Source organism: Dicentrarchus labrax, unplaced genomic scaffold (assembly GCF_905237075.1).
Source record: "Dicentrarchus labrax unplaced genomic scaffold, dlabrax2021, whole genome shotgun sequence".
Lineage (NCBI taxonomy): Eukaryota > Metazoa > Chordata > Actinopteri > Moronidae > Dicentrarchus > Dicentrarchus labrax.
In genome coordinates this window covers 19,648,074-19,675,993 of record NW_026136715.1, presented here as the reverse complement: position 1 = coordinate 19,675,993, position 27,920 = coordinate 19,648,074, and the positions used below count along the sequence as shown (strand labels likewise).

General features: G+C 40.3%; 1 protein-coding gene across 3 annotated transcripts; it reads left to right on the top strand.

Annotated features, from left to right (window-relative positions):
• Positions 1–1,977: 1,977 nt before the first annotated feature.
• Positions 1,978–27,813, top strand: LOC127377646 (uncharacterized). Of its 3 annotated transcripts, none has more exons than XM_051425733.1 (25): positions 1,978–2,363; positions 10,487–10,684; positions 10,857–13,152; positions 13,290–13,493; positions 13,917–14,037; positions 14,185–14,278; positions 14,732–14,818; positions 15,812–15,928; positions 16,027–16,125; positions 16,357–16,508; positions 17,013–17,151; positions 17,719–17,841; positions 17,937–18,140; positions 18,756–19,432; positions 20,025–20,471; positions 21,507–21,756; positions 22,071–22,160; positions 22,400–22,726; positions 22,815–22,985; positions 23,096–23,273; positions 23,354–23,470; positions 24,359–24,643; positions 25,078–25,313; positions 25,491–25,548; positions 25,631–27,813. In XM_051425733.1, exons 1-24 carry the CDS (start codon positions 2,361–2,363, stop codon positions 25,527–25,529), a joined length of 6,654 nt encoding a protein of 2,217 aa, XP_051281693.1. In that variant the 5' UTR covers positions 1,978–2,360; the 3' UTR covers positions 25,530–25,548; positions 25,631–27,813. The 3 variants fall into 3 exon arrangements, with proteins under 3 accessions (XP_051281693.1, XP_051281694.1, XP_051281692.1); XM_051425734.1 differs by having other exon boundaries at positions 15,809–15,928; positions 17,937–18,134; XM_051425732.1 differs by having other exon boundaries at positions 15,809–15,928.
• Positions 27,814–27,920: the final 107 nt, after the last annotated feature.

Below are 27,920 nucleotides of genomic sequence, written 5' to 3'. Positions count from 1 at the left end.
TCACAATGACGACCCGACAAAGAAGCAAAGGAGGAGGGGCAGAGATTTTGGATTAAGTAAAATGTCCTTTTTATAATATGTATGAGTGAAATGGAGAGAGAGGTCGAGACTCAGTAAGAAAGGGATTTTGAGAGAGAGACAGAGACAGAGAGACAGACAGACAGAGAGATGAGGACAAGGGCGACAAGGCCTTGGCTGCGACCAGTTGAATCAACAGCTTCTCTCCTCTGGCGAGGACACGCTTTCTCTGCTCAAACCTAATACCACAGACATTCTGTCACACACACAGACACACACACACACACACACACACACACACACACACACACACACACACACACACACACACACACACACACATTTTCTCTCTCATCCCCCCTCCCTGCTGCCCCCGTTCTCCCTCTCTCTCTCTTTCTGTGTCCCTTTGTGACTTTTGCACATTTGCCTTGTCACCCAGTGTAGTCAGTGCATTAACTGAGCCTGGAGTAGGACCAGAGAGAGAGAGAAGTGTGTGGGGGGTGGGCCAACAATGATAGCTCCAGTATATGACAACAACAACATCAGCACACATGTTTGTCCGCCGGCCTGTTCTCAACGTCAGAACTGGAAGCAGAGGGCACGCTACTCTAGTATACATTATGTATACTGTTTACATCAGCCACTGCATGCACACAGTTAGAGCTAGGTGTCATTTAAATATGACAATATATATTCCAACCCCGCTTTCAGTTTTTAGAGCATGCATACTGGAAATGTCTCAAATTTAAGTGCAGTTGAAGATGTCAGTATGCATACTGTATTTCACGTCACACAATATTGCAATTGCCCTTCTGTGTTTGTCCTCACGATGGTCTTGTGACAGGAAGAAAGAAGCAGTGGTTGATGGTGGTTTTGCTGCCACAGACACAGCATTAAACATTTCAAAACTTTTGTATTTGTGCCACCGTACATTTGATCCTTTTTGCTGGCTTGTTAGCCCCCTGGGAAGCTGACTGACTCTTGTCTGAGTTTTCACAGAGTACTGAAATGAAGTGTTTTTTAAATTTAATCCTTGGTCTATACCTTTATAACTGCCACTAAAGAATATATGAGTTTACTGTAGTAACCTGACTGTGCCAGATGTAACAAACCATCTGGGAGGGATTATACCTCTGAACAAGTGTACTTTTTCTAATTATTAAGAGCTTGACTGTAATGTGCAGACATATCTTTACATTTCTACATAGGCAGGGTAGACATCTCTGATTGAAACTCAAATATTGGTTCTTGTCACAAGTGCAGTTTTTTTCAAAGTCAGGTGAAATGAAAACTTGCATTAGCTGGCTAACAACTGTCCCTTCTATCCTACTCTTCATCATCCTTCTATCTGTTTTTGTCACTTTTGTCACAGGACATTACATCAACCTACATGAATTCCCTGGAGACTTTGCGTAATCTTAACCATAAACCCTACAAACCTAACCTCAAATCTTACCCTAAAATGTAATGCTTAACCTTGTTGGGACCAGCTTTTCATCTTAAGGTCACACACACACACACACACACACACACACACACACACACACACACACACACACACACACACACACACACACGCAGTCTCTTAATCATGTATCATTTTGTGTTGGTTGGCAGTGGCTTATTGGTATCAAGGATCATGTTTGTGGTTGGTATTTTAGGTTAATTATGATCTTGTTATTGAGCCTGTGTGTGTGTGTGTGTGTGTGTGTGTGTGTGTGTGTGTGTGTGTGTGTGTGTGTGTGTGTGTGTGTGTGTGTGTGTGTGTGTGTGTGTGTGTAAGTAAAGTGTAAGAAGATGCCATAGAGAAAAACCTAAGAATTTGCACTTGCATGTACTTGGATTTACTTGCGAGGAGGCTTGTCTCTCTCTCTCTCTCTCTCTCTCTCTCTCTCTCTCTCTCTCTTTCGCTCTCTCTCCCTCTTTCACCTCTCCTCATGTTTGGTCACGCTGCCCCTCTCTGACAAACATAGCACCCGGCACTCGAGGTGCTGCGAGAGGGAGAGCGCAAACACAGTGAGACAGAGCAGCAGAGACAGAAAGCAGAGAGAACACAGTAAATCAAAGACAGAGAGAGACAGAGAGAGACAGAGAGAGAGCGAGGAAACAAGAGAAATCAAAGACTAAGTGCAGCTCAGCTGAGGACTTGACGAATGCTCATCCAGCTGGCTTAAGGTTGTCCTCACTCACTCAGCTGTGAACGAGTGTCTGGGCAGAATGGATTTCGTATTGGTCCAACAGCCACCGAGCAGGAGAAGAAGCTCTGTTGACTATCACACCGTTTGGATTATTTCAGAAACCGCTGTTGTGATGAATGGGAATGACAGCTTGCAGAAAGGAAGATGGTAATATGACAATCTGCTCTGTTTGCTTCCATCCTGTTCTTTGTTCAGAGTGAACACAGGATTTTGTTGTTGTTGTTTAGGTTATTTACGATAACCATTGAATCAAAGTTTAACAATTACTCACTGAAAATAGTTATTATTATTATTATATTATTATTATTGTTATTATAGTAGTTATTAATTAACATTGCAGAATTGATTGAATGTTAAATCTTGTTACACAGATGCTGTAACTTACAGGGTAAGAGCTGTTAGACACTTGATGATGATTTATTCTGCTAATAATCCTGAGCTTGTACTTATATGACAGTATTATACCAACCTGTCTGAAGGTGTTGGATGTCCTGTGGAGTTTCAGCTTCCTGGCGTTCAACTCATAATCCATCATTTTACTGTCATACACCTCTCTGTGAGATGACAGCGGAGGTCGAGGTGCTTTATGTTACTCCTACTTTAGAAGCTGACTTGAGAGTCTTGAATAACATCTTTAGTGATGAAGCAACAAGTTGATTCATGGATTAGTCTATCAACAGAAAATTATTGACAACAATTTTGATAGATGACTTGAAGATGACACCTTGCAATCTGAAAGACTGAGATTCTATAGAATAAAAAAAAATGTTATAATACACACCGTGCTTCTTTTAACATGAACTAAATGATTCATTTGTGTTGAATTTCTTCTAAAATTTAAGACATGACAGTTACAGCACTCTCCTTTCAATACTACATGTATTTATTATGTCCTGACAAGCAGCCCTTTATTTAAAAAAAATGCATGTACTGACTGTGTGCAACGTACAGCATAGCTCCCATAGCTTACACTGGCTGCTGCTCTCTGCCAGAGTGTTTTGACTCAAGGTGAAGGTCTCAGGTTACAGAGCATTAAGGCAGATTTCACAAACCAGCCACTGTATCTGCCTCCTTCCTGGATCCCCATTTACTGGCATGTGAGTCCTGCAGAAGCTGAACGGATCTGGTGTAAAGAAACCATCTCACAGCATCAGAGAGGTGGATTTTACAAATCAGTGCTGTCTGATGTATGGATTTAAATCTGGAAAGTTCAGTCTTTTATTATTTTGGCCTTTTGAGACTCTCTGCCTGCATGAAGACATTTCTGAATGTATGTATTTTCTGTGTGTTGTTATGTCTGCTTCGCTTGTAGAGAGGGTGTGCCCGGTTGCACATAAAGTAGATTTTGTTTGCCACTCTGACTGGGAGGATGTTATGTAGAGAGCTGGATTTTAAAATGCCCGCCCAGCTCTCCTGTAGGTTTGATTTGGCAGGACACTGTGTGTGTGTGTTGCTGTGATTTTCCCGCCCTGTTTCCTGTATATTTGCCATGTCGTTGAAGCCCGAGTCATTAACTCGACTATTCCTGTTTTGGGAGTGACCTCAATGTTTGGGTATTTGTTCCTGTGTTGACCAGGTTATACAGAGCATCCTTTTTCTCTCAGCAGAAAGACGTCTTGTCCCGTTCTGGTGATTCAATGGAAATACACAACAGTTGACTCAACAGATCTGTTTGCAAAACTACAAATCATCATCCCGCCTTTACCTGGAGCCCACTCGTTTATGCTGCTTTGGTGGGGAGGCACTAGGCGGCATCTGCTTTCAGAGTACGCAGCAATGTGTCTGATGATACAAAGAGGTTTTTAGTGACAGTAACTTTGAGTTGATGTGTTGACTGAGCGGATGTGTCTCTGAAGCAGCTGTGTTCAAGTGTTGAACTCTGATGTGATCTGATATGTGGACAACTGCAAAGAGTTTTCATTTTTACCCTCTGAGCATTTCCCTCCCTTGTTCTAAAATTTCTAATAGTGTTTTTCAGCCAAAGTTTTTGCAGAGCTGCATATCATATGAAGACACTCAGATAACGCTTTATATGACATGAAGTGTGATTTTTTTTATCCATATGTGTCTTCAATTTTAGGATTTTATTATACATTTGAAAGATTTGATGTCATATAGTTGGATGTTGGGTCTGATTAGCATGACTGAGCCTAGCCCCTCTGTGTTTTCACCTGTTTTTCCCGTATCTAAGTGATCGTTTCTGGCTGTTTGTTATGAAATCTGGCGGTGTGAGTTTCATTAAGCACAGCTGTGGGCTAATTACAGATAAGATGAGTGTGTCAGTGAAAGCTAAGCCACACTTTGATATAATAACACGCCTCGCACACACACGGCGCAGACACGTCAACTGGCTCGTGATGAGTTTAAAGACATGCTCAAAGTCTCGGGCTCATTCATAATTCCCTGACGTGTTTTTAACGACTTAAACACAGGCCTCGCTGCCTCCTGACTGCTACTTTACAGCCACCTTCAAACCGTCCTGCTGATCAAGGCCGTCATGATTAGTGTTTGCCTTCCGCAAGCTCTGATTTGCTGATCCCTGTGAAGCTACTAAATATACCGTCTGGCCATCTCGGTGCCTCAGTGGTCATGTACAGTTGCTCTACTCAGCCTGTGTTTATGTCCGACCTCAGAGTAATTTGGTTTGTGCTCGTGTTCGGGTGTCATCGGGTTTGTTGAGGTAAAGAGCCACAAGATATTGCACTCAGAAAAAGAAAACCAATAAAGAGAAAGAAGAAACTTTTGTAACTCTCTTTGAACCTTTTAGCCTAAAAGCTGCACCTTTAGACTAAAAGGTACAACGGTGTATTAGGTACATCCATTTGGTACCTTTTTCTCTGAGCAATCTCTTTTCCTGCTGCAGATTTCAAAGCTGTAAATAGCATGGGATAGTAAATTATTTACATAAAAATGCTCAGAAGAGATAACAGATGTTTTTGGGCAACCATAAAAGATCTGATATGGTGTGTATTCATCTCAAATCTCTATTTGGGCTGTTGTATAAGGCAGCAACAATTTAGAGAGCCAAACTAACATTAAACATCCAAAGAATTGTTTTCAAAATTCAAAATAAAAATTGTTAAAGCAAGGGCATGGTCCCTTTAATTTAATCATTTATGCTTTATTTATTTATTTATTTATGCTTGTTGTAATGTCCAATTATAATATGTTCTACAGTGAAGAAAAAAAGATTATATAATTAGATTATATAATTTTAGGATAAACCTCTTAAATGGGTCTTAAGACACAAAAGACAAACACTAACTGAGACAGTAAAAGTGCTGCCTTCATAATGCAAGTTAATTTGAAGTTGCCTAAAATAATGCTTAAAGTTTGATTTATTTATTTGTAGATGTAATTAACAATTGAAGTAAAAATTTCAGAAAATGTGACAACACGTTGCTTCTTCACCATTAAAGAATCTCATCTATCTGTTTTAACAAAGAGGCTCTTCAGCACCACTACATTTTGCACCACGTCTGGTGTGAGTCACTCCTGTGCTCTATTGATTGTCCTGCGGTTTGTCATCATCAGCGTTAATCCGTTTACAGCACAATTGAATTTTCCTCCAATTTACAAAATAGCTAAGATTGTCCGTCACTATGGGTGTTTCCTGGACATGGTTTGTTGTCATTCAGAAAGTTGTCATTTTCTGTGAATGGCTCCACAGAGTAGCAGGCTGAAAACAGCCATTCATCAGAGCACCATGACGTAGATGTTAGTGAGGGAGTTCTTCCTGCTGAAAAGAAGACGATGGAGATGTAAAAAGTCTGTCTAGGAGGATTTTGTTGTTGTTTTAGAAGTCTTACATGGAGTGTTAAAATCCCACAAATTTCGAAACAAGAGGGATTTAAACGGTAGAATATGCTCATCAACAAAAATAATGCACATTTTTAGTTTTAATTTTGTTTTGTTGTTCATTTCAGTTAATTATCAAAATACTTTAACATAATGAACTTAAAATACACATTGTGTCATCAATCTCTTTTGTTAAAAACCTGTTTCTCATGTTAAATACTGTAAAGAATAACATAACTGTTATAACTTAATATAACAGTTCAGACTCAACCTCAGTCTAAACATGTGGAGAGAAGTGGTCTCTGACTATCAATAGTATGTGACATTTGAGTTTATGAGACTGAGAATGGTGAGGTGGGAAACTTGCTGAACAAGTTTTGTCCAGAAACTTCAAGTAAATCTTAATGGTCATGTAAACTAACCAGAATTTTGATGGAAGCGTAGATGTTATTAGTTCGGAAAAATAAGTAGTTTCTCTTTGCATTCCCTCCCCCACAGGAAGGTCAGAGGTCGGACATAGAACAGTGCCCCTGCAGCCAGTATAAATTTAGCTTATGCATTTGTTTGGCCAAAATGCATCCTCCATCCTCCCGACCTTGACATCTCACTGACTCAGCATCTAAAGAATATCCACCAGTATTTATGAAAGTATCAGGAGGTTAAAAGTTCTATTACGTATACTTCCTCTGATTTGTCTTAATTGGGCACAGCAGGAGGACACACAGGTGAGACCTGAAGATAACAGACGTGGCTTTATAAGTATCCTAGATGTCTTCTCCAAAGACTTTCATGTCCAGTTGGAGGATTACATGCACACAGTCATCTGTCAAACCAATTTGAAAAGAATATCATTTCAACCTAAAAACAAGTCAAAGTCAAAAGTCAAATAAATCCAGTTTTATTTAAATCCATATCTGTCCCTCAGCAGGAAAACCATTTTAAGTAGTTTGTGTAATCCAGTGGGGAATCTGTTTTTTTATTTTATTTTTTATTTTAAAGATTAAAAACCACAGATGTAAACACAGGAAATGGATTCTTTTCATGCTTATTTAGAGGCAGTATCAGTGTCTGTAGAGGCTTTGAAGTTTGGCCAAATCACATCAGTTGTGCTTATTGTGCTTCACATATTTCTCAGGCATCTTGTATACATAGTATTACACAATGTGAATATTTGTTAGGATACATCCCTGGACTCCTAAATGGAGGGGAGGTACAGACATGGAAATTGCCATGTTCGGAACCAACTACTACTGAATTTGAAATTAAGTTCCTTTCTTATAAATACAATAATAATGTTTTTATTCTTTCCAGGACATAATTTTTCCACATCTTTTACCAAGAATGAAATTAGTTAATGATTTTGGAAACAATTTGTCATCTAATGGCACAGTTGGGGTCGTCCTGGTTAAGAGATTTGTACCGTGCAACAACCTTGGTAAAAGGTCAAGCCCTGGACCTGGTGCATGTCATCACCACTGCCTCTTCCCACATTTCCTATCATTTTCTACCAGATACAATCAAATAAAAAAGGCTAATTGCCCCAAAAACATAACGGAATATACTCTACTGAGGAATAAATGTCTCAGAGGAATGTATTAAGTCACCGTGCATGCTTTCCTTTTTTCATTGTTAAATATTTTGTTCTTGTCCAGGCAGGAACCTGCTTGACATCAGGAATGTACAAAGACTATTTCTGTTTCATAATGATACTGGACAGAGATATTCAGACTGTCCTCAGCTCCCGCACTGGGACATCTTATCCACAGTAATGTGAGCATCGCCATTTCTTTCAGTGGCTGAGTGAGAGAGAGAGATCTGGGTGTTTATATAGAGCCGTGTGAATCTGCGGCAACAGTATGCTGGCCTGGGAAGACAGACAGATCCATATAGCCCACTTATACACCACATACTGGAGACAGACACAAATAAACACATAAATAAAAGAACACACCTAACACGGCATTTATACTGGAAACAGCAAGTCAGCTTTATGTGTATTCTCGTGCGCAGACATACAGTAACTGGTGATGATGTGTCTTGCATCTCACAGCTGACTCATATTACCATCAGTTTTAATACACTGCAAGTTAAATTCCACTCTCATTGTAAGCACTCCAAAGGCTTTCTAGCCTCTGCATGTTTATCATTTGTCATCATTGCCAGGGGACCCAACCAGTATCCCTATTTAATTTTCTCCTTAAGATCAAATTCATTAGAATTTCTGCAATTTCCGAGCTGCCAAGAAAAAAAAACATTGATGAAGCAGGCGATCATTGTCTCCAGGATGGGAAGCATTTAATTAAGATTTTATGAGCTATGAGTTGAATTTGCTTACAGTACATATTTTGTTCCTTAGCCATCTGCATCCTCCTCTTGATAACTTCGACCATTGTTTATATTACTCTCCTCCTCCACCTTCTCCTTCATGTTATCACGATGACCGTCTCTGTGTTTTGTCCCAGCAGGGTGGGGCAGGACTGAACAGAAAGCTCTGAGTCACAGTGTTGTTTCTGGAGCTGTGGGGGCTGAGAGTCTAGCATTTTTAGATCATAATGTCAGGGGATTAGACAGAGAGGTTGGATGACCATTGTTGCTTGAGAGAAAAACATGAGAACTGCCAGAAGCACAAGAAACAACAAATATATACACAGAGTTTAGTGAGCGAGTCCAATTGTAAAGACCAAGAGTGCTACATTTTTCCTCTTCAATGGTGCGGAGAAGGAGATGCACAACAGATAGCAGAGCTGGATAGGCAGTGAGCCAGTGTTAGTCTGAGGGGACAATTCATCACACCCTAACACACCCTCCTCTGTCTCCATCTCCCTACATCCATTTCTGTCTTTCTTCATCACTACAGCTGGGAATGATTTTAACGAACAGATATGAGACTGATCTATCTCGATCTTCTCATTAAATGTAGTTCTGAAGATGTTGATCTATTCCTTTAACCTAAATGATTCATTTTACTAAAGACATGAAGATTTTAAACTAAGAAGCATTTCCACGTGTATTTTCTGTTTCTTTCTCCCAACTGAACACATGCCTGAGGGGGAAACAAGGGCAGCAATGTTCATGCAGTGCTCCGACATTCACACATCACGTTTCCTGATACCATATATTTCCCCACAGAGCCTCAGCCATGCATGTATATACAATAACCCCGAGGTCTGCTGCTGTGGCCTTTGCTGGGCTAAATAAAGCAGGGCCTAAAAGTGGGTAGCGGGCCATGAGTTCAGGTCAAAGGGAATGTGAAACCATAAACCAAGAGGCTAGCTAGCCTTGAGACCAGCCATCACACACTGTGTTTACTTGGATGTTTGCTGTCAGGCTCGCTGACTATATGTTTAATGATGAGCACAGAGTGTTTGTGTTTGTGTAGCTATTCTCTCAGCGGGTCATGAGGTTGAGGACAAGGCCTGTGTAATTTACTGTGAGACGCCAGTGAGATGAAAGTGACTGACTCCAGGTTTCCTGTTGTGAAGCAGCACTGCACATTACAGGGTATTTAAAGCTCCAGCGTATAATATTTAGGAGGATCTATTGAGAGAAATATTATATAATATTCACAGGTATGTTTTCATTAGTGTACAATCACCTGAAAATAATAATATAATATAAATGTTTTTGTTATCTTTTTGTTGTATTTATATGTGCTAGGCACAGGAGGGTGAGAAGAGGGGGTTGAAATCTGCAATTTTACTGGTACATTTATAGTTCACATAAATGATAAAGTCACAATTTCAATAGAGGAGACACGATAAATTAATAAAGACATTGCCAGAAAATTTGTCAACAATTTTAATAATAAATTACCTGTCATTTAACAAACAAAAATGCCAAATATTTGTTGGTTCCAGCTTCTCAAATGTGAACATTTTCTTTGCTTCACTGTATCATAACATGAATTAATTAAATCTGTTGGACTGCTGATTAGACAAAACAAGCAATCTAAAGACTTCTCCTTGGGCTTTTGGAAGTTGCAATTTTCATTATTTTCTTTGGAGAAATCAATAGTATATTAATTGATTAATTGAAGAACATAGCTACAGATTATCTGTCAGTTGCAGCCGTAGGGATTCAGCATGAATATTTCATTCAAAAGGCATAAAAGACATTTCATCTTTAGTAACTACTTACTGTAGTTAATAATGCTTTATCGTTAGCTTTTAAAATTGAGGATAAAAATGTTGTATGACTGCAGTGGCTTGTTTATATCTTCTTCCACTGCTGATTGTTTAACATAAATAGGTGCAAGGACAGCAGAGTTTATGTTTACAACAGTGATCTTAAATTTGAGAGTATTAAGTGATATAACGATTTGGAGTAAATGACAAATTGTCCAAGTAGTGCGTGTCTGCGTAGCACCCACAGATCACGGCTTGTGTACCTTCTAACTTGTGTATTGGGAATTGATAAACAAGTAAAATCTCAAACAAATTTTTCTTCCTCTGCTTTCTATCTTGTGCTTTCAGAACCTTGATTCTCTGGAGGGCTCGATCCAGAACCTGCTGTCGGTGCTGTACCCGCCCTTTGAGGCCACCGCCCCTACTCTTCTCAGCCAGCTCTTCCAAATCATCGACAGTCGTTATCAGGGGGATGCCCTGCGGTGCCTGCTGGACTTTCTGGTCCCAGCCAAGCACATTTTAGACACTGTGCAGCAGGCTGCATGTGTAAGTCACTGTCTTGTGTATGAGTCTAAAGAGACATAAATTCACTACATTCAATGATATGAAGTAAAGCTGCCCTAAGATTTTCTTGCTAGACCTAATATCATAATGAAAATATTGATATACTTCTAATTTCTGAAACCCTGTACTGTCATTGTCCTTTGTCCCCTTTTAGGCTCAGTACTCTGATGTTCTTTTCCTGTGTGAGGGCTGGCCTCTATGTTTGCATGACCAAGTTGTCGTCCACCTTGCTCCCATCAACCCCCTGCTACTTCAGCCAGGCGACTTTTACCTGCAGGTGGCGCCATTCTGTGACCAATCAGCTCGCATCGTGGTGTGCAGCCTCCTGGAAGAGGAGGGACTCAGAGTGGCGGTAGTCGAGGAGACCCCAATCCCTGAAACTTCCTATCCTTGTATATTCAGCCGTGACTGGTTACGTGAGGTTAACCAGGGCCGCCATGGAACGCCTCTCAGCCAATGCCTGCTCGCCACTGAGCAAGGCGTGGTGAGGTTACCATGGGAACGGGTGGCCGTGCCTGAATTTGTGGACGTGCCAACGTGTGCTGGGAGTAGTATGGCCTCTGCTCCTTCTTCATATCCTCCTTTACCACCTCCACTTCCTCATCCTCCACCTCTTCCTCATGTTCCTGAGAAATCTACATCAAATTGTCCATTTCCACTTTCTCCTTTGAAGGAATCTGCACCAAAACAGTACCCTGTAACAATTAAAAATTCAATTTTAACATCTTCTTCACATCCCTCCGCCTTCTCTGTGGAGACCAGAATATGTCCAGCAAAGCACGGCATTGCTGTGTCACTCTGCCTGGTTGATACTAGAGCTGCTTCCTCATCTAGGCTGGTCAAAGTAAAAGACACTGAAACAGAGACTAAGCCTATTGGCTGGGTGTCCCCTAATACGTGGGACAGCTGCTTTACTGGGACAGATACAGCCACAAAAACAAGCAGTGTTTCAGGCAAATGCACCCCTGCAAGTGGTGATACCAATACATGCAAAGGTGAAGATAAGAGTATAATTGTTTCTGAAAACATAAGGCAAGATAAACATAAAGGTACAAATATTAAAGATATTAGCAGGAGTGTGCCAGCAGGCCACGTTGTTGCAGAAGGGGAATATATTGATATTCTGCAGGCAACTATGCTTTTTGGTAGAGCTCAGTCAGTTTCTGAAGAACAGCAGAAATTAGAAATGCAAATGCAACCACACACAAAAACTGAACCACAAATGCAAAGATATCCACACAGACAAGCACAAATGCAGCCACATGCACAAATGGAGTCGTACAGGCAAACACAAAGACAGCCTAACACACAGATACCACCTCAAGCGCAGTCACAAGCACACTTGCAGTTACCTACAAAGCCACAAAGTCATTCTAGATCAGAGGCTGTACCATTAAGACCCAACATGTCTGCAGAAACAGGACCTCTATCCACTCTCCACCATTCCCAGTCCCATCAACCTCACCCTGACTCGCTTGAACCTTCTCAGTGTATCCGCACTGTCCGGTTCTCAGAGAAACCCTGCACCCCGTGCATGAGGAGAAGACAAGGTGGAAAGGTTTCCAAAGCTCAAGAGCTGAGGTGTCGATACAGGGACTCCTACCAGGCTGCTATAAAAAACCCTGTCACCTTTGGACAGGAGAAAGAGAGGGGGGATATGTTAGCTGTGGTGGAGGAGGATGGTGACGTCTCGCAGTGTGATGACAAACTACCAGAGACTGAAACAGGGGGTCCATGGTGTAATGTTCAAGGAATGTGGTTTGATCCTGGGATGTATCACCAGTCTCCTTCCTCTGTCAGTGGAGGCATCTGTAAGGAGTCAGGAGAAACTAACAGTGTTTCATATTGGAAACCAGGAGATACAAACAGGGGAACCAATGTTTTAAAATGTAGTAGCTTACTGGAGCAGACAACTGAAAGGACCACTCTGCCATTTAGGGAACCAAGGGATGCACACTCTACCACAATTTATGGCAATTTACACAATGTGAATGGGACAAATTTAGAAGCAGGATCAAGGATAAATGCTAGTAAAGCTTTGTCAAGCTTAAATGACCCTAAACAGTCAGATGTGAACTCTGCCAAACACCACAGATTACCGTTTAGTTCAAGTGAAATTTCAGCAATGAACCTCACCCTCAAACCTCGTGAAAGGCTGCAAAGCAGAACCAGTTCCATGGGAGTGAGTCCAAACTTTTCTAAGTCTCTTTCAGCAACACAGAACAGATGGGAATCCCTGTCAGATGGAAGATGTTCATCCCTCTCCACAGCTGTGGTGGATACCTCAGAGAAGTGTGAGCTGGTCATTGTTGAAGGTCAAAATGTGAGAAGAAAAGAAAGTAAAGACTCCTGTGCAGAGATCCCCCAGCTGCATGTGGTCAAATGTAAAAACAGCACAGCCTTCCGACTGGTTTCACCGAAGATCAACAGGAGGAAGACGGTCGTTCCAGGTACAGAGTGATACATGTTGTACTCTAATTTGATCTTTAGCTTGGAGGTTTTTAGGTTAATTTCATTATTGTTAACTATCAGATGAAAATCAGTCTTCATCAGCTTCCCCACAACAAAATGTATCCACTTTCTGCAGATGGTGCTCAGTCTGGCAATATGTCCATAACCAGTAGAAATGGCCATCAGACAGAGAACCCATCACAGATAGATCCACCTCCAGCAGTAGAGACGCAGAAGATCTCCCAGCATGCCTCTGCTCGTCCCAGACCTGACCACCTTCCCCTGGGATCTCCGGACCCCAGAGCCCACCCCCTCTATTTAGGAGTAGCCTCCCTCACAGGTAAGATCAGAGCAAGAAGAAAGTTTATTATAATTGTAATTGATGTCTAATAATAGTAGTATTAACAGTATCAGTCTGTGGGAGTAATACAGGTTGTAAAGGGTAATTGTGGTTATTCATCTGTTAATTTTTTCTAATATCTTGAACATTTCTTTTTCTTACCTACAGTAGCTCTTGCTCTCTCTGTCTCTCTTTACTCTGCTGTTTGCTCTTCTTACTTGTAGCTTTTTGGTCTGTATGATTTCCTTTTTCCTCTGCTCGTGTCAGTTAGCATTGTGTTTGTCCATTCGCTTTAGATCTTATGAGCCTCTTTATTTTCTTTGAAAATTCAAGTGAAAACCATGGAAACTATCTTGTTCTAAACAAACAGAATAACCATGTAATGAAAATTGTACTTAATGGTTTGACTGATCTTTGCTTCAGGGGGCAGAGACCGAACAGGCAGGGCAATAGTTGAACTCTATGGAGACCACCAGGGATGGAGTTCAGCTGTAACAAGCCAGGAGCTCTTCAAGATGTTGCTCTACTTCCACTCTATCACCAGGTAACATCCATATGCCAGTCCATTAATGAATGAGTCAAGGCTTGAAACTAAGTTTAAAGTCATACTGGAAGGAAGTTTTGGCACCTTGGTGGTCATGGCAGTTTTATTGTGCTCACTGGACTAATTTCCTTTTCTTTGTTTATCTAGGAGAGAAATCAGAGAAGCTGGGATTACGCTCATTTTTGATTCAAGGAAGACAAATCCTCAACCACAGCTCTATAAAGCCTTGATGACATTTCAGGTAAGAAGCATAGAAACTTCCTTATTAGAGCTGAGCACAGCAGATCAGAGTTTGGGTGTTTTTTCATGGCTGGACTGCTGTGGAGCACTGATGTTTACAGACTGTAATTGAACGGTAACGAGTGAAATGTCAAAGCTGAATAATGTGTCAGATCCTGAGGATAAACAGCTTATCCAGACGTCCAGTTTATTGAATAATTATGTGTAATTGTGTAAATCACTTATTTGTAATCACAGGTATAATATTTTATAATATACAAGATGTTTTATATTAAATGAATTATTGACTTCATAATAAAGTCTGAAGTTTTCCACTGTTGATATCAGTCCCATTTAATTATAAAATTCAGAAATAAGTTAATTTCCATTGACGTCTATTTGTTTTTGACTGTATTCTAATTTATTTGTAATATTCAATTTTATGATCAGTTTATGGACTGTTTAACTGTTGCAGGAGCAGATTCCCCATGCAGTAAACAGTTTCGTGCTGCTGGTGGACAAGGAGAGCAGCCTTCGGCCAGAGAGGTGTCCTGGCACCCAGGTCAGCTTTTCACCCTTCATTATAACACACTTCATATTGATAAATACCTTAATTTTGTTTCCTGTGAAACATAATTAATCTGAGCAGGCTACACGCTTCATTGACCTCTTTGAGTCTTTCCGAGCATGTTTTTGCTAGCAGAGTGGCTCTACAGACAGCAGTTGTCAGTCTGTTGGTTTGTTGGCTCATCACTTTGGTCCATAGATAAAGATATCTTGGATTACCATGATAATGAGGCGTTCACTGTCCCCAGAGGATGAATTCTAATGATGTTTTGAGTTATCACAACATTTTTCATCTAGTGCCGTCAGCACTATCATCTTTAGGAGCCACAACAATTTACTATGTTTGCATTTAATAGGCTAGAATATTAACCAGTTGTCAAACAAATTAGATAAAATACTTGATGCAAATTGTTAGGGACATTTTTAAAGACTATTGTATATACAAGCAAACAAGCAAATTGTATACAGTATATTGATGAAAAACCTTTAACTTTAAATGTTGCTTTTGCACCATAATCAGGAGAACTGGACCCATATTAAGTATACTGTGCATCGAATATACAATTTGTAATTAATTGAAGAAAGAAGAAAAAATACTCTATGAGCAAAACAAAATGGGTTATTGATGACTCGTTGGGCCCGGTCACATAGAGCGAATACCAGCAGTGGGTTAGTGGACCCTCTGATCTTGTGTTAGTGCAAATATTAGTTTGACTCCAAAACCAGAATATTAATTAAAAAGTGAGGTTTCAAAGGTAGAGATCTTGAAAACTTGTCAAATAATCATGGTTATTGATGAACAACTCAGTCAGACATTACGTGGTGACTTTGTGCTGTGGAGCACTTTCAGGGTTCCAGTTTATTTCAGCAAGAAGAAGCTATTCAATTTAAAGTAAATTAACACATTTTAGAATTCAAACAAGTTGATAAACAACATTGCAGAAAAATGAATAACTTGAATAACTACACACTTGTTCCCGCAAAGCAGACTGAAGTGGTGACGTCAATGAAAGCCTTGTTAAAGCTGGTGGAGGTGAGTCAGCTGAGCTCCAGCCTGGATGGCACACTGACTCACAGCCACTGTGACTGGATGGAGCTGCACCAGGTGAGACAGTCACATCAGTAGATTACCTCTCCTCTCTCTAATAAGGTATTGCAGTAGTTGTTTCTTCAGTGCTCATGATTTACTCTCTCATTTTCTAGAAACTCTTCCCTTTTGTGTCTGACCTTCATGAGGCATCCAGCCACCTACTGAGAGCAATCAGTAGGTTGGAGGAGCCCCAGAGGACGGACACTGTACAGGTAACTTAATCCTTTGCATTCTCATGTTGTTATTTGGGCCTGAAAGTTTACCTTGAATTACGTAACTCTGTCTTCACTGATAATACAATACAGTGTGTGTTATGAGGATAATAGCTTCTTGTATATGAAAGTATTGATGACTCTTTTTAGATTATTTTCACACAAAGCAGCAAAGTCATATCAACGTTATTGTATCATTTGCTGACCTTAATATTGCTTTGGGTCTAACAGACTGTGCAGCAATGCATGATGGACCAGAGGACTCTGATGAGGGATGTACTGGAGGACAGCCGATTGGTCAGTCTGCAGAGGGAGGGCGGGGCCATCTTGGCGAGGCTGCGGAAGGAGAGTGACCTCAAATATCCCCACTGCGAGGACCTCAGGTAAACACAAAATCTCCTGCTCTCACTTGCTACATTTGTCTGTACACAACAACCCAGATATTGACTCTACAGTCTTTTTTTGGTGTCAGTTTGTTTACATGATTTGATACCCTGTCATTGAATATTCTTGCTGCTAGGAAATACACCACGTGACTAAACATGTTCCTGCCAACCACCACACCATAGGACAGAAACAAATGTTCCAGGCGTAGTCTATTGTGCTTGTGAGGAGGACACACCATCATATTTTTACTATTTTGAGATCAAAATGCAGCTGTAACACTCAACATCTGACTTTGTGCCAAAGCTGATAAGCAAAAGTTTCTGTGTCTTAAGCCAGTTTTTCCCAGTTAGTGTATGAGCCTAACTGTGTTATTTAAACTGAGTAATGCTTATGCTGTCTTATCCTCCCTTCAGATCTTCTTCCAGAACACCAGTTATTCATTTTATTGTTTTTTATTTTATTGTCTTTAGCCTATGATCTGTGTTTTTTCCTTCATGTAGTGATGCTGTGGACTCTGTGACCAGCCTGTACAACCACGTGGAGGAGCAGGCTCACGTGCTTGTGCAAAGGTCCAACATGTCACTGGAACACCTGGAGTATCTGCTGCAACTCAGAGAGATGGAGGGACACTTCATGCAGGTGCAATATAATAGCTTACCATGAAGTCTGCCAACAGATGTTCCGATAAAAGCAACTTACAAAATATATTATGTTTGGTAATTGCAGTAATGGCAGTTATGGACCATAATGGACATTACAGTCCCTGAGTTCATGAAGGCCCAGCGATCTAATGATAATAACTTACTATGTGGATATGGTGAGGAGTAGATCAAACCTCATTCCAAAATTCCTCCTTAAAAAAGTGTGTATTGATTTTCTATAATCTTGATCTTGATAATCATCAGTGAAACAAACTCTTTATTTATATGTAATTATTAGTAGAAGCACCATGTCTTTATTATTTAGAAATGTGACCAATAATTTGTGAACAATTCATTTATATTTAGATCTAATTGTGTCAAATCACAATGTATCTCAATAGGGGAGAATTGTATCGTAGTACGTTGGTAGTTTCACAAATATCTTTAATGTATTGGATCGTTGACAGTGCATCAAGATACATATTGCATCGGCCTCAGTGATGGAGATGCAGTATTTACATATACGCCCTTAATTAAACATCAATATCATCTTCCATCCCTCCAGATGCACCAGTGGTTTAATGTAGAGGGAGAGCGCCACCTGCTGCAGGCTGAATCCGTCGAGGACTCTGGAGACAGAATGGAGCAGATCCTCAACAGCTTCACTGGTTTCCTTATTGAAGCTAATGTGAGTCTACGGTTTTCTTGCCACTGTCTTTCTGTCTGTGTTTGTGTTTCTCTGTCTGTCCACCTGTCTGAATCTCTCTCTCCCTCCTTCTTCAGGACCGAAGGCACCATGCCATGACGTTAGTGTCAGAGGCAGAGCGACTGCAGCCGAGTGGACTCTCCTACCCAGAGACTGAGGCATTCAGGACTCTAGTCTGCACCTTCAAGTCAGGCCTAGAGGACTTCCTGTGCAGGGCAGAGGCGTGTGGCAGAGAGCTGCAGATCATGGTCAACGTGTGTGATTTCTGTGAGCAGGTTGGCGTAAGATCAATATTATTTAAATAATAATTGAATTAATGAATAATATTTAATAAATAATTACATTTAGTATTCAATATCAGTATGCAGCTCTTACCCTGTAGAAACATTTATTCAGCCCACAAAGACTTATCTAGTTTTATTTATGTGCAATTTCATGTTAATCTTTCACAAATCATATTTTTGAAAGGAATTAAATAATATAGCTACAGTATTTAGTAATATAACTACAACTATACATCATAAATATAGAATGATGTAGGGCCGAAATTAACTGATCACACGCTAATGACCAAGCAGCTTTTTCAAATACTTGTACTAAAGAACTGATAAATCTGCTGACACTGTTCTGAGTGAACCCTTCGTCAGAACATATGTGGCATGGATACGTTTTCTTTAAATGACACATCATGCAATCAAAAATCAGCAGAAAAACAGTTACACAATATATATTTATTATAAGTTTTCAGCATAGGTGCAATCTTGCTACCTTAGTAACATTTGAGTCGTGTTACAGCACTTCTGTCTGAGTAGAGTAGCATGATATTAAAAAAGAAATTAAGAACATGCACATTTGTGTAATAATGTGTAATAAAAGAAAACCTCCCTAATCTCCAGGCTACTGCACTTGCCAGCGAATGCATTGAGTACCTGAACCAGAGTCAATCCAGAATCCACACAATGCAAGACCCTGACCAGACTACAACATCTGCCAGTCAAACAAACACTCAGCTAATACAACACCAGAACCAGGAGTCTGACAACCACACAACACAGGGCTCAGGCCCAAACACCACCGGTGTTTTACTGTCAGACGACTCCATCCTCCATACTTTCCAAGACAGGTTCCTCCAGTTCAGCACAGAGAGATTTCAGGAGGTGAAGGCCCAGGCCAGCGCCCTGCGAGGCTCCAGGGGGATGCGGGTCTGGAACATAGCCTGGCTGAGATGCCAAGAGGCCAGACAGCAGCTTCAGGAGAAGATGCAGGATGTAGAGGATGAGGTTTTCCACCAACAGCCAGATTCTAGCAGCTGGTGTGAACGTCATTATGTCGATGTGGTGAGCACTAATGTTCAGACACCGTCCTCTGGTGGCCGGAGTCTGGTGGTACAATCAACGCCGGGGCCTCGGCACCCGGAGTGGGAGGGCATCATTTCAGGAGAGGTGGATTTAGGGAAGAGGAGGCCAATCCTGGGAACTAATTCAACAACTGCAGCCATCACAGTCAAACCTGAGGATCACAGTGATGCTGGAACCAGCCAGGGGTCAAAGGTCACTCCACAGTCACCTCACAGGTAATTTGTTGGTCCTTTTTATCTCACTCAACTAGGATGTAGTGGTTGGAGTTGGTTCACTGTGATTTCCAAACAGTCCTGAAACACTGTTAGAAAGAAACACACTTTGATGATGATGCTGATATTTGTTATAGGAGAAAATTATTGTTTCATGTTATTTCATTTGTACCAGTAAGTAGGTTTAGTTTGCAAAAGTGCTACAGGCTCTAATAATAAGGACTTAGAAAGAGAGAAATAACAATGAATTGTGTAGTTTTCTTCTCTGCCATTGTTTATTTAACAAAGAGTGTAACCCACTTTGGCTTTCAATGTTATTTTGAGCTGGTTGCCAGGCCAAGTATAACAAAGATGTGCAGATTTTTATGGCAGCACCATTCAATCAAATAGAAATACTCCTATTATATCTTGTGTGTCATTTTATTCACATTTTGCCAATATTTATGGAATATAAACTAAAGGCGTTGTGAGGTTGAGGAGGTTAAGGGCCCTTACAGCAAAGGCTTGTTCTCTTTTATCTTAAATCTAGGTTTTTTAGAAGAAGAATACACTTTGGGTTCTGACTCAGTATTGGTGCCTTTGTATCATTTGATAGGTCAGCAAAGAGAACAGAAAGGGAGACGAAGAGGAGACAGGCGAGCAGAGCAAGGAGTGAGAGAGATGCTGCAGCTCTTTCTCAGTCCCACACAGTCGGCTGCCAGTGGTTTCCATGGGGACGAGGTCTTGGAGTGAGGTCGGTGAGCCAGGACTCGTGCACCACGGGAGTAGCAACGGCAGGGTCATCCACTCCTCCAGAGCAGCGCGTTCGACCCCCGTCATCCTGCTCCCACCACGGGCAGCCTTCTTGTCGAATCCTCCAGGAGGCTCAGAAGTTCCAGATCTCCCGCCACGGGAGCTTCTGCTCTGAAGACTCCTGTATGAGCGACCGGGGGGCTGCAGGGGGCAACGGGACATTATGCTGCAAACACTCCAGCCTGCCCAGCGGCAGATATGAGGGGGGGTTTTGTTTGGCAAGTCCACAGGAGAGTGCCAGCAACGCCCTGTAAGTTTACTACATGTGGGTGAAATTTGCTTGATTGATTACTGATAAAAAAAAAAGATCTGAGTTATCATTTGCTTTGCAAGATAATCTTTGTTGTGATTAGAACATTTAGTGACATGCCTTTAATTTTACTAATCTTGTGAGTCCTAATAAGTTTTCTTGAACTCTTTTCTGTCTTTAAGCCTTCAGTGAAGTGCCACAGGTATTGGTTCTTCTGATTCTCTTTGCTTATCTTCCACTTGTCAGCATGGATGGGTTACTGAACAGACCTACCAGACACACACCCTCTGTATATAGTGACTGTTAATAATCTACGTATCTCATTGGAAAGTTAATTGGCTCAGTCATAAGTTTGGGTATCCCAATCACATTTTTGATTCCTGATTACAGTTTGAGTCCTTTTAATAACGAGAATCTGCTGATCCTGATTACAATCCAAATATTGTATTTTTCTTTTTTTCTTTTTTGTGACATAATACTGCTGCCCAGCCTATATTTAGTAAACTTAGTAAAGCAATTTAAATATATTTGACAGCAGAGGAGCTGGGAGGATGTTCTCATAATCCATCCATACTTTTCTCTTTTTTATCACAGTGCATGTGGAAAGAGTAAAATCATGTGTTAACTGCTGAAATGTAAAGATGCTAGTGGTGTACACCTGTACGTCACTGTTGGGTATGGTCAGAAGGGAAACAGGCTAAAAATTTTGACCCAGAGAGTGCAGTAAAACAGCCTGATAATATTAGTCCTTGGTTCATTTATCAGTCAGTTCATCACACGCATATTTCAAAAGACAAAGAGCCAATGCAGATCTAATTAATCAATAAATAACACTGCAACAGGAAATGAAATACACCCCAAACAACTTTCCTAATATAATTTGGTTCGGTAAAACCCACTAATTGGGTATTTTCATATTCACTTATTAGGATGAGGACATGAAATGCAATTACTACCACTATTATATCATTAAGTATATTACCGAGATGAATGGATGTACTGTAAAGTAGATATCTCTCCTGTTTGTGTTACCAGGAGGCTGCAGCGTGTCCTGGAGGAGCTGGTGTTCACAGAGAGAGAGTATGTCCGCTCACTGGGCTACATCCTGACCCACTACCTCCCCCTGCTGGACAGACCAGACATCCCCCAGGACCTGAGGGGCAAGAGAGGCGTCATCTTCGGCAACCTGGAGAAGCTTTACGACTTCCACAGCCACTACTTCCTGCCAGAGCTGGAGGCCTGCCAGAGGGAGCCCGCCATGGTGGCCCGCTGCTTCCTCAGACACGTTAGTAGTAACTGTAATGAATATAATTGTGTATATATGTAGTACATCCTTTTTGTATGTTTGAAATTCTCATTCATTTATTTATTTATCTGATTATGTTTATTTCTATTTTTATTATTGTATAATTGAAATCATTTTTTAAAAATTAGTAAACTGATGGAAAAGTACATAAATAGTTACACCCTACTTCTCCAGATGTGATGAGACCACAGTAGACAGATAAATAATATTGTTCTGGTATCATTGCAGATTTACAGTTTGTTGCCTTATTAATAACGTTTTCTAATATGGTTTAATTTTGTCTCTTTCCACAGAGTGAGAGTTTTGGCCTGTACGCTCTGTACAGCAAGAACAAGCCTCAGTCAGACGCGCTGATCCTACACCGTCGCCATGACATCTTCAAGGTCAGTTTACGTCTCCTTTGTTAAGTGAAACATATGAGTGAAAGAGTTTTGCATTTTAATTGTTCTAAAGCAGATGTAGTTTTCCTTAGCATCAAATTATTTCCTTTAAAGCAACTCATACAACATCAGAAAAACATAATTTCATCAGTGAAGTTAAAAGACTTCTTTGACGGCTGCAGCAGTCATCACACCACTTACCCTGGGAATGCTTTACCTTTTCCCTTTGTTTCCCCTAACAGAGGAAGCAGCAGGAGCTGGGGGACATGATGGACCTTTCATCCTACCTGCTGAGGCCCATCCAGAGGATCAGCAAGTATAGCCTCCTGCTGCAGGACATGCTTGCTCTGGCTGGTTCATACAGGCCAAAAGACATGATCCAGGATACACTGCTCGCATCCAGTGTGTGCGCACAAAGTGTGTGTGGCCCTGGTGCGTATGTACCTGATCTGACGAGCGGTGAGAAGGAGCGGGAGAGGGCTGAGATCCAATCTGCTGCAGACCTGGTTCGGTTTCAGATGCGCCATGGCAACGATCTGCTCACCATGGACGCCATCCAGGAGTGTGATGTAAGATATTAAAAGGATAGATAAACTAAAGTCGATAAACAGTAGTTAAATGAAGTTAACAGCCACTCTTATTTCTCTTCTCTATCAGGTGAATTTAAAAGAACAGGGCCAGCTGATTCGCCAGGACGAGTTCACAGTTTTCTTTAGGAAGAAAAAATGTGTTCGCCGCATCTTTCTCTTTGAAGAGCTCATCCTCTTCAGCAAGACGAAGAGGACAGATATCGGCAACGATGTTTATGTCTACAAGCAGTCATTCAAGGTGTGCACACATGTTGATCAAAAGGCTGTAGGAGCCGTATTACTCAACCGTATTTTTCTCCTTGATGATATTCAGTATATTCTGTTTCTGTGTCTCTTTGTGTCTCCCAGACGAGTGACATCGGGATGACCCACAACTCGAGTGTGAGCGGTTTGTGCTTTGAGATCTGGTTCCGCAGGAGAAAAAGTGAGGACACCTACACCCTGAAGGCCTCCAGCGTGGAGGTGAAGAAAGCCTGGACCACCGACCTGGAGAAGATTCTGTGGGATCAGGCCGCTCACAGTAGAGGTAACAACAACAACAACATATCTTATTTATGTAGCACAGTTTACAAAGTGCTTTATAGGTGAATACACCATATGTTCCAGAGCTGCGTATGCAGGAGAGGGTGTTCATGGGTATGGGCCGCAAACCTTTCATGGACATTCAACCCAGTGACGCTGCGATCTGTGACCGGGCCATCAGCTGTGTCCTGCCTGGGAGAAGTAAGGAGCATCACACACAAAATGCATCGTTACAAAAGAGAAAGTGAAAACATTTTATTCTTCAAACCAACTATAGTACCACTTTTTTCATGATATACAATATATCCACAGGCTTTGGTGAAACTGAACATTGAAAGTATCTGTTAGATTTTTCAGGTTCACTTCCTGGTTCAACTTTTGACAAACTGTATTTATTTACAGCAATTACACATTTTGCAGTAAAATGGACAATTTTAATATACATTTCAGGTATATTCCCTCTTTAATGTTCAACTTAGATGTCTAAATAGTAGACCATGAGGTTCACATTTCAGTTTTTTTTATTAACAACAAAACAAAACTGTTGATGGATTGATATAACATTAGGTACAAACAATTATGGCCGCCTCAGGATGAATTGTAATAACTCTGTTGATTCCCTCACTTTTCATCTAGTGCCATCATCAGGTTAAAATTTGAATTTGTCCAACACTGTTTTATGGCCACATTCCTGCAAAACTAATGAAATTCCCATCAGCCTCTGCTGTGCTAATTAGCAAATGTTAGCATGAACATTAGCATGTTTACATTGGGAGCATGTTAGCATGCTGATGCTAGCATTTAGCACTGCTGGGCCAAAGTTCAACTTCACAGAGCAGCTAGCATGGCAGCAGAGTCTTAATCTTGTTTCCAGTTTTAGATATTTCCTTTCTAAAAAGGGTTTTCATTGTATTAACATATTTTACATGTTGTTAAGATTAACAAAACAAAACTAGCTTACAAAGTAACTAAATGTAACCAAACTAAAAATACATTTTCCTGAAATAACCGTCATGCTTGTGCCATCATTGCTCTCTGACCCAGCCCATTATGTTTTCATTGATGACATCTATCTATGTCTGTCGTCAGTCCCTGTGGCGTGTTGTTCACACAGGGGCTTAGAATATCCACGACCACACTCCATTGGCTCTGGCAGCACCGCCTCCACCACCCTCAGCCAATCTTCTTCCTCTTCTGGCCGCGGCTCGCTGCCCCCTGCTGGTTATTCTGGGAACCAGTCACAAGGGGTGGAGACCGGTCCAGCCGTCTGCTCCTCCCCTGAGGCTGTGACTGAAAACGACCTCAACCATCAGCATCTTCATCAGCATCATCTTCATCGTAACTGTGAACAGTGGAAAGCTCATCATCCTCTGAGTGAGTTTGTGTTAAGGTCTTAATAATTTAGTTGTAAGAAAGAAGAGTCGGTTTGCTTCTGACTTCTTAGCTCAATAGCACCTCAGACTCTAAATAAACATCTGATTTCTTTAAGGGAAATCAGATCAAATATTATGGACAGGTTTTATTATCAACCTAAAGTAGTATGACATTTAAATATGAGATATTTTTTTATTTTTTGTTCTTAGTTTGGCACCATCTGGTGGTAGCATCAAAAATGACACTGTGAATGACTAACTTGATTACTGATATGTGCCACAACTGGACAATGTGCATTTTTCCTCTCTATGATCTATTCATTTTAAGATGCTATTATGGGATTTGAACTTGTATAAATGTTCTCAGTGTGTCAAGTAATGCACAAACCTACGCCACCATTGTTTCTCAAAGTATCAGTTGTGTTTCTGTTGTAGTGGGCAGCACTGAATCATCCACAGAATGCATCAACCTCTTCAGCAGCTCAGACCACAGCTGCCTGTCTGCCATTGGTGCAGAGGTAGTGGACGACTCCTCCTCAATTGTATCCCAGAGTTCAAAGTCTCGACCACCACTCTGTTGGACCCCGAGCCTAAGGAGAAACAACTCTCCAGTTGTTACCATAAAGAAGCCAGGTGTCACCCCCAAACCTCCACATCTGGCTAATGTTCAGGTACAGGACTAGGAGGTTATTTCTCCAGTGATAGAAGTTGTGAAGGTTTGAAAATGGTCTGAATGTGTGTTAGTACCAAGATAGAAATTAGTATTCAGTGTATTATTAACCAAGAACTTATTCTATGGGGTTGTTTTCATTTTATTGAATTAAAATATTTTATATCTTGTATGGCAGAGTGATGACATTATAATTGGAAAATCCACAGAAGTTTAATCCTGGGATCCTGCAGAAGGTGAGAATGTTCTGAAATTAACAAACAAATGTTTTGCAAAATTAAAGACATTTTTTAAAATCTGACTTTCATAATGTTGCAGATCTTCACTCCTCTGAAGCTGTTCTGGTCACCCTGCAGACAAACGGTTAATTGAGTGGCTACACAGTCACAAGGCAGTCAGCTCTGTCTGGTTACAAGGTTTTGTTTTAAATGATTTATTGAACAAACTGAAGTTTGGCGTGTTGGTATCAAATGTCAGTCATTCAAATGTGGTTGTCTTATATCACATACAGACTGATAAAACCCATACAAGAAGAGGAAGAGACTGCTACGTGTGTGATACATGGGTCATATTTCAATGACATGCAATATTAACCCACAAACACAAATATGTGTCTTGGGCCTTTGCTCCAGCAGAATCATCTTCATCCCCAACCATGTTTTTATTTTCATATAGAACTAAGCATCAGCTGCTACAGATACAATGTATTAAAATGTTATGAAGAAAACCTTTTTTTTTTTTTCCACTATACATAAAGTCACCAACAATTCAAGATTCAACAGTTCATCCTCATAAAACAAATCATAATTGTTTGTCTAATTGTGCGAGGTAAATAAACCATGTGTTTTTATATGGTTAACTGTCTCTTAACTGAAGTAAAACATGCTCTTTGCTTACACATTTAATAAAGAGCAGGTATTTGTGCCATCTACAAAAACACAATGAGATGTGGTCAAGGGAAACATTTCAGATATATTTTGTGGGATCTTCTGTGCTGTACAGTCTGTACAATTATTGATATGCAGGGATCAACGAAGAGAAGGTTGTATTTATTATTGTCACTGAAATCAGCAGATTGTGTGGGACAAACACACAAGGACGAGCATCTGTATTTGAGAGTAAATCACTTCAGTCCAGTGGCAAAAGTAAAGTGTATGCTCTGTGTTTCATTTGCAAGGTGGCAAATCTTTGCTTGGGAAGAAATTGTGTATAATTTATCTCTTGACAGCTGAACTACATTGTTTTGGTTACATAATCAGAAGGGAAACTTAATGTAGTCCAAGATGCAGTTCAGAGCTCCAGAGCTAACCACTGGCCATAAGCCCAGAACTAGCTGAAGACACAAAGTTAAAGCTGACCATAAATGGAGAAACATGTGGTTATTTGTCCATATATGTAAAAGTAAGATCTTTTGACGGTGTAGTGATTAATATATAGTAATTAACATACAAAGATATATCTGTCTGGCTCTGACTCTTACAGTAGTCCTGTATTTATTAATTTATCAGAAGGGACAGGCCACTTACATGGTTTCTCATCTAGATTTGAATTACTATGTAACTCATGGATTTAATACACAAGATCTGTAATCGCTGGGTTAACCATATTAACCACACAAACTGCACACTAACAGACACAGTATATTCAATTTTTCAGGCAAAAACCACTTACTGATATTTAGGGTCCACTAATGGTTCCATACTGATACTGATTAATGTTCCAGCTTTACTCTCATGAAAATGACCATTACAGAAAAGTATTTTTCAGATTATTTAAATGTGTTTTTGTTTTTAACAAGTTAATGTTGAAAAACTGTCATTATTTTGTAAGCTCTGTGATTTTATTGTCTGTGGGAAATGTACAGTGTACAAATCATGACAGGATCTTGAAAAACTGAGGTTATAATGGTTGACCTCTGATTGTTTTATTTTGAAGCCACTGACCGGTTTCTGCTTTCTTTCACTTTTTTTATTGCTTACTTGATTTCCTCTGATTTTTTTCTTTTGTCAATGTGTTGATTTAGTCTATTTTTTGCTTAATTTTCATTTAGTTTCTTCCGTCTGAACTCTGCTCCCTTTAGGTGGGGACCAGAGGGATTGCAGTAACAGTGTGCTTTTTCTTCCTTATTCCATAGACACAAATATTCCACAGACAGGAACTTATTGCAAAAGCTTTTATTGCCCTGTGTGCAGATAACAAACACTGCTGTGTAAATCTGTTTCAGTTCTGCACAGTCAAGTTGCAGCTTCATGACCTATTTACAACTTCAAGTTAAAAAGTCAAAGTGAAAGTCTTGACATACTGACCTTACAACAATTGTGTGACTTATATTTCTTGCTTAAAACGTGCTTACAATTTTTCACTGTATGTGTAATTTTCTGTTTTGCCTTATGAAGTGTAATTTAAAAATGTTCGATTCTTTCTAAATTATAACATTTTGTTGAATCATTCGTTAATATACAGAATGTTGCAGCTAAATAATAAAATAATTTATGAACAAAGTTTTTCAGTTTTTTTTATCTGTTTAATGTTAGTTGTTGTATTATATTATATATTATGTGACACATAATAAAAAGATCAAAAGATCAAAGATTTGGTGCCTAAGGAC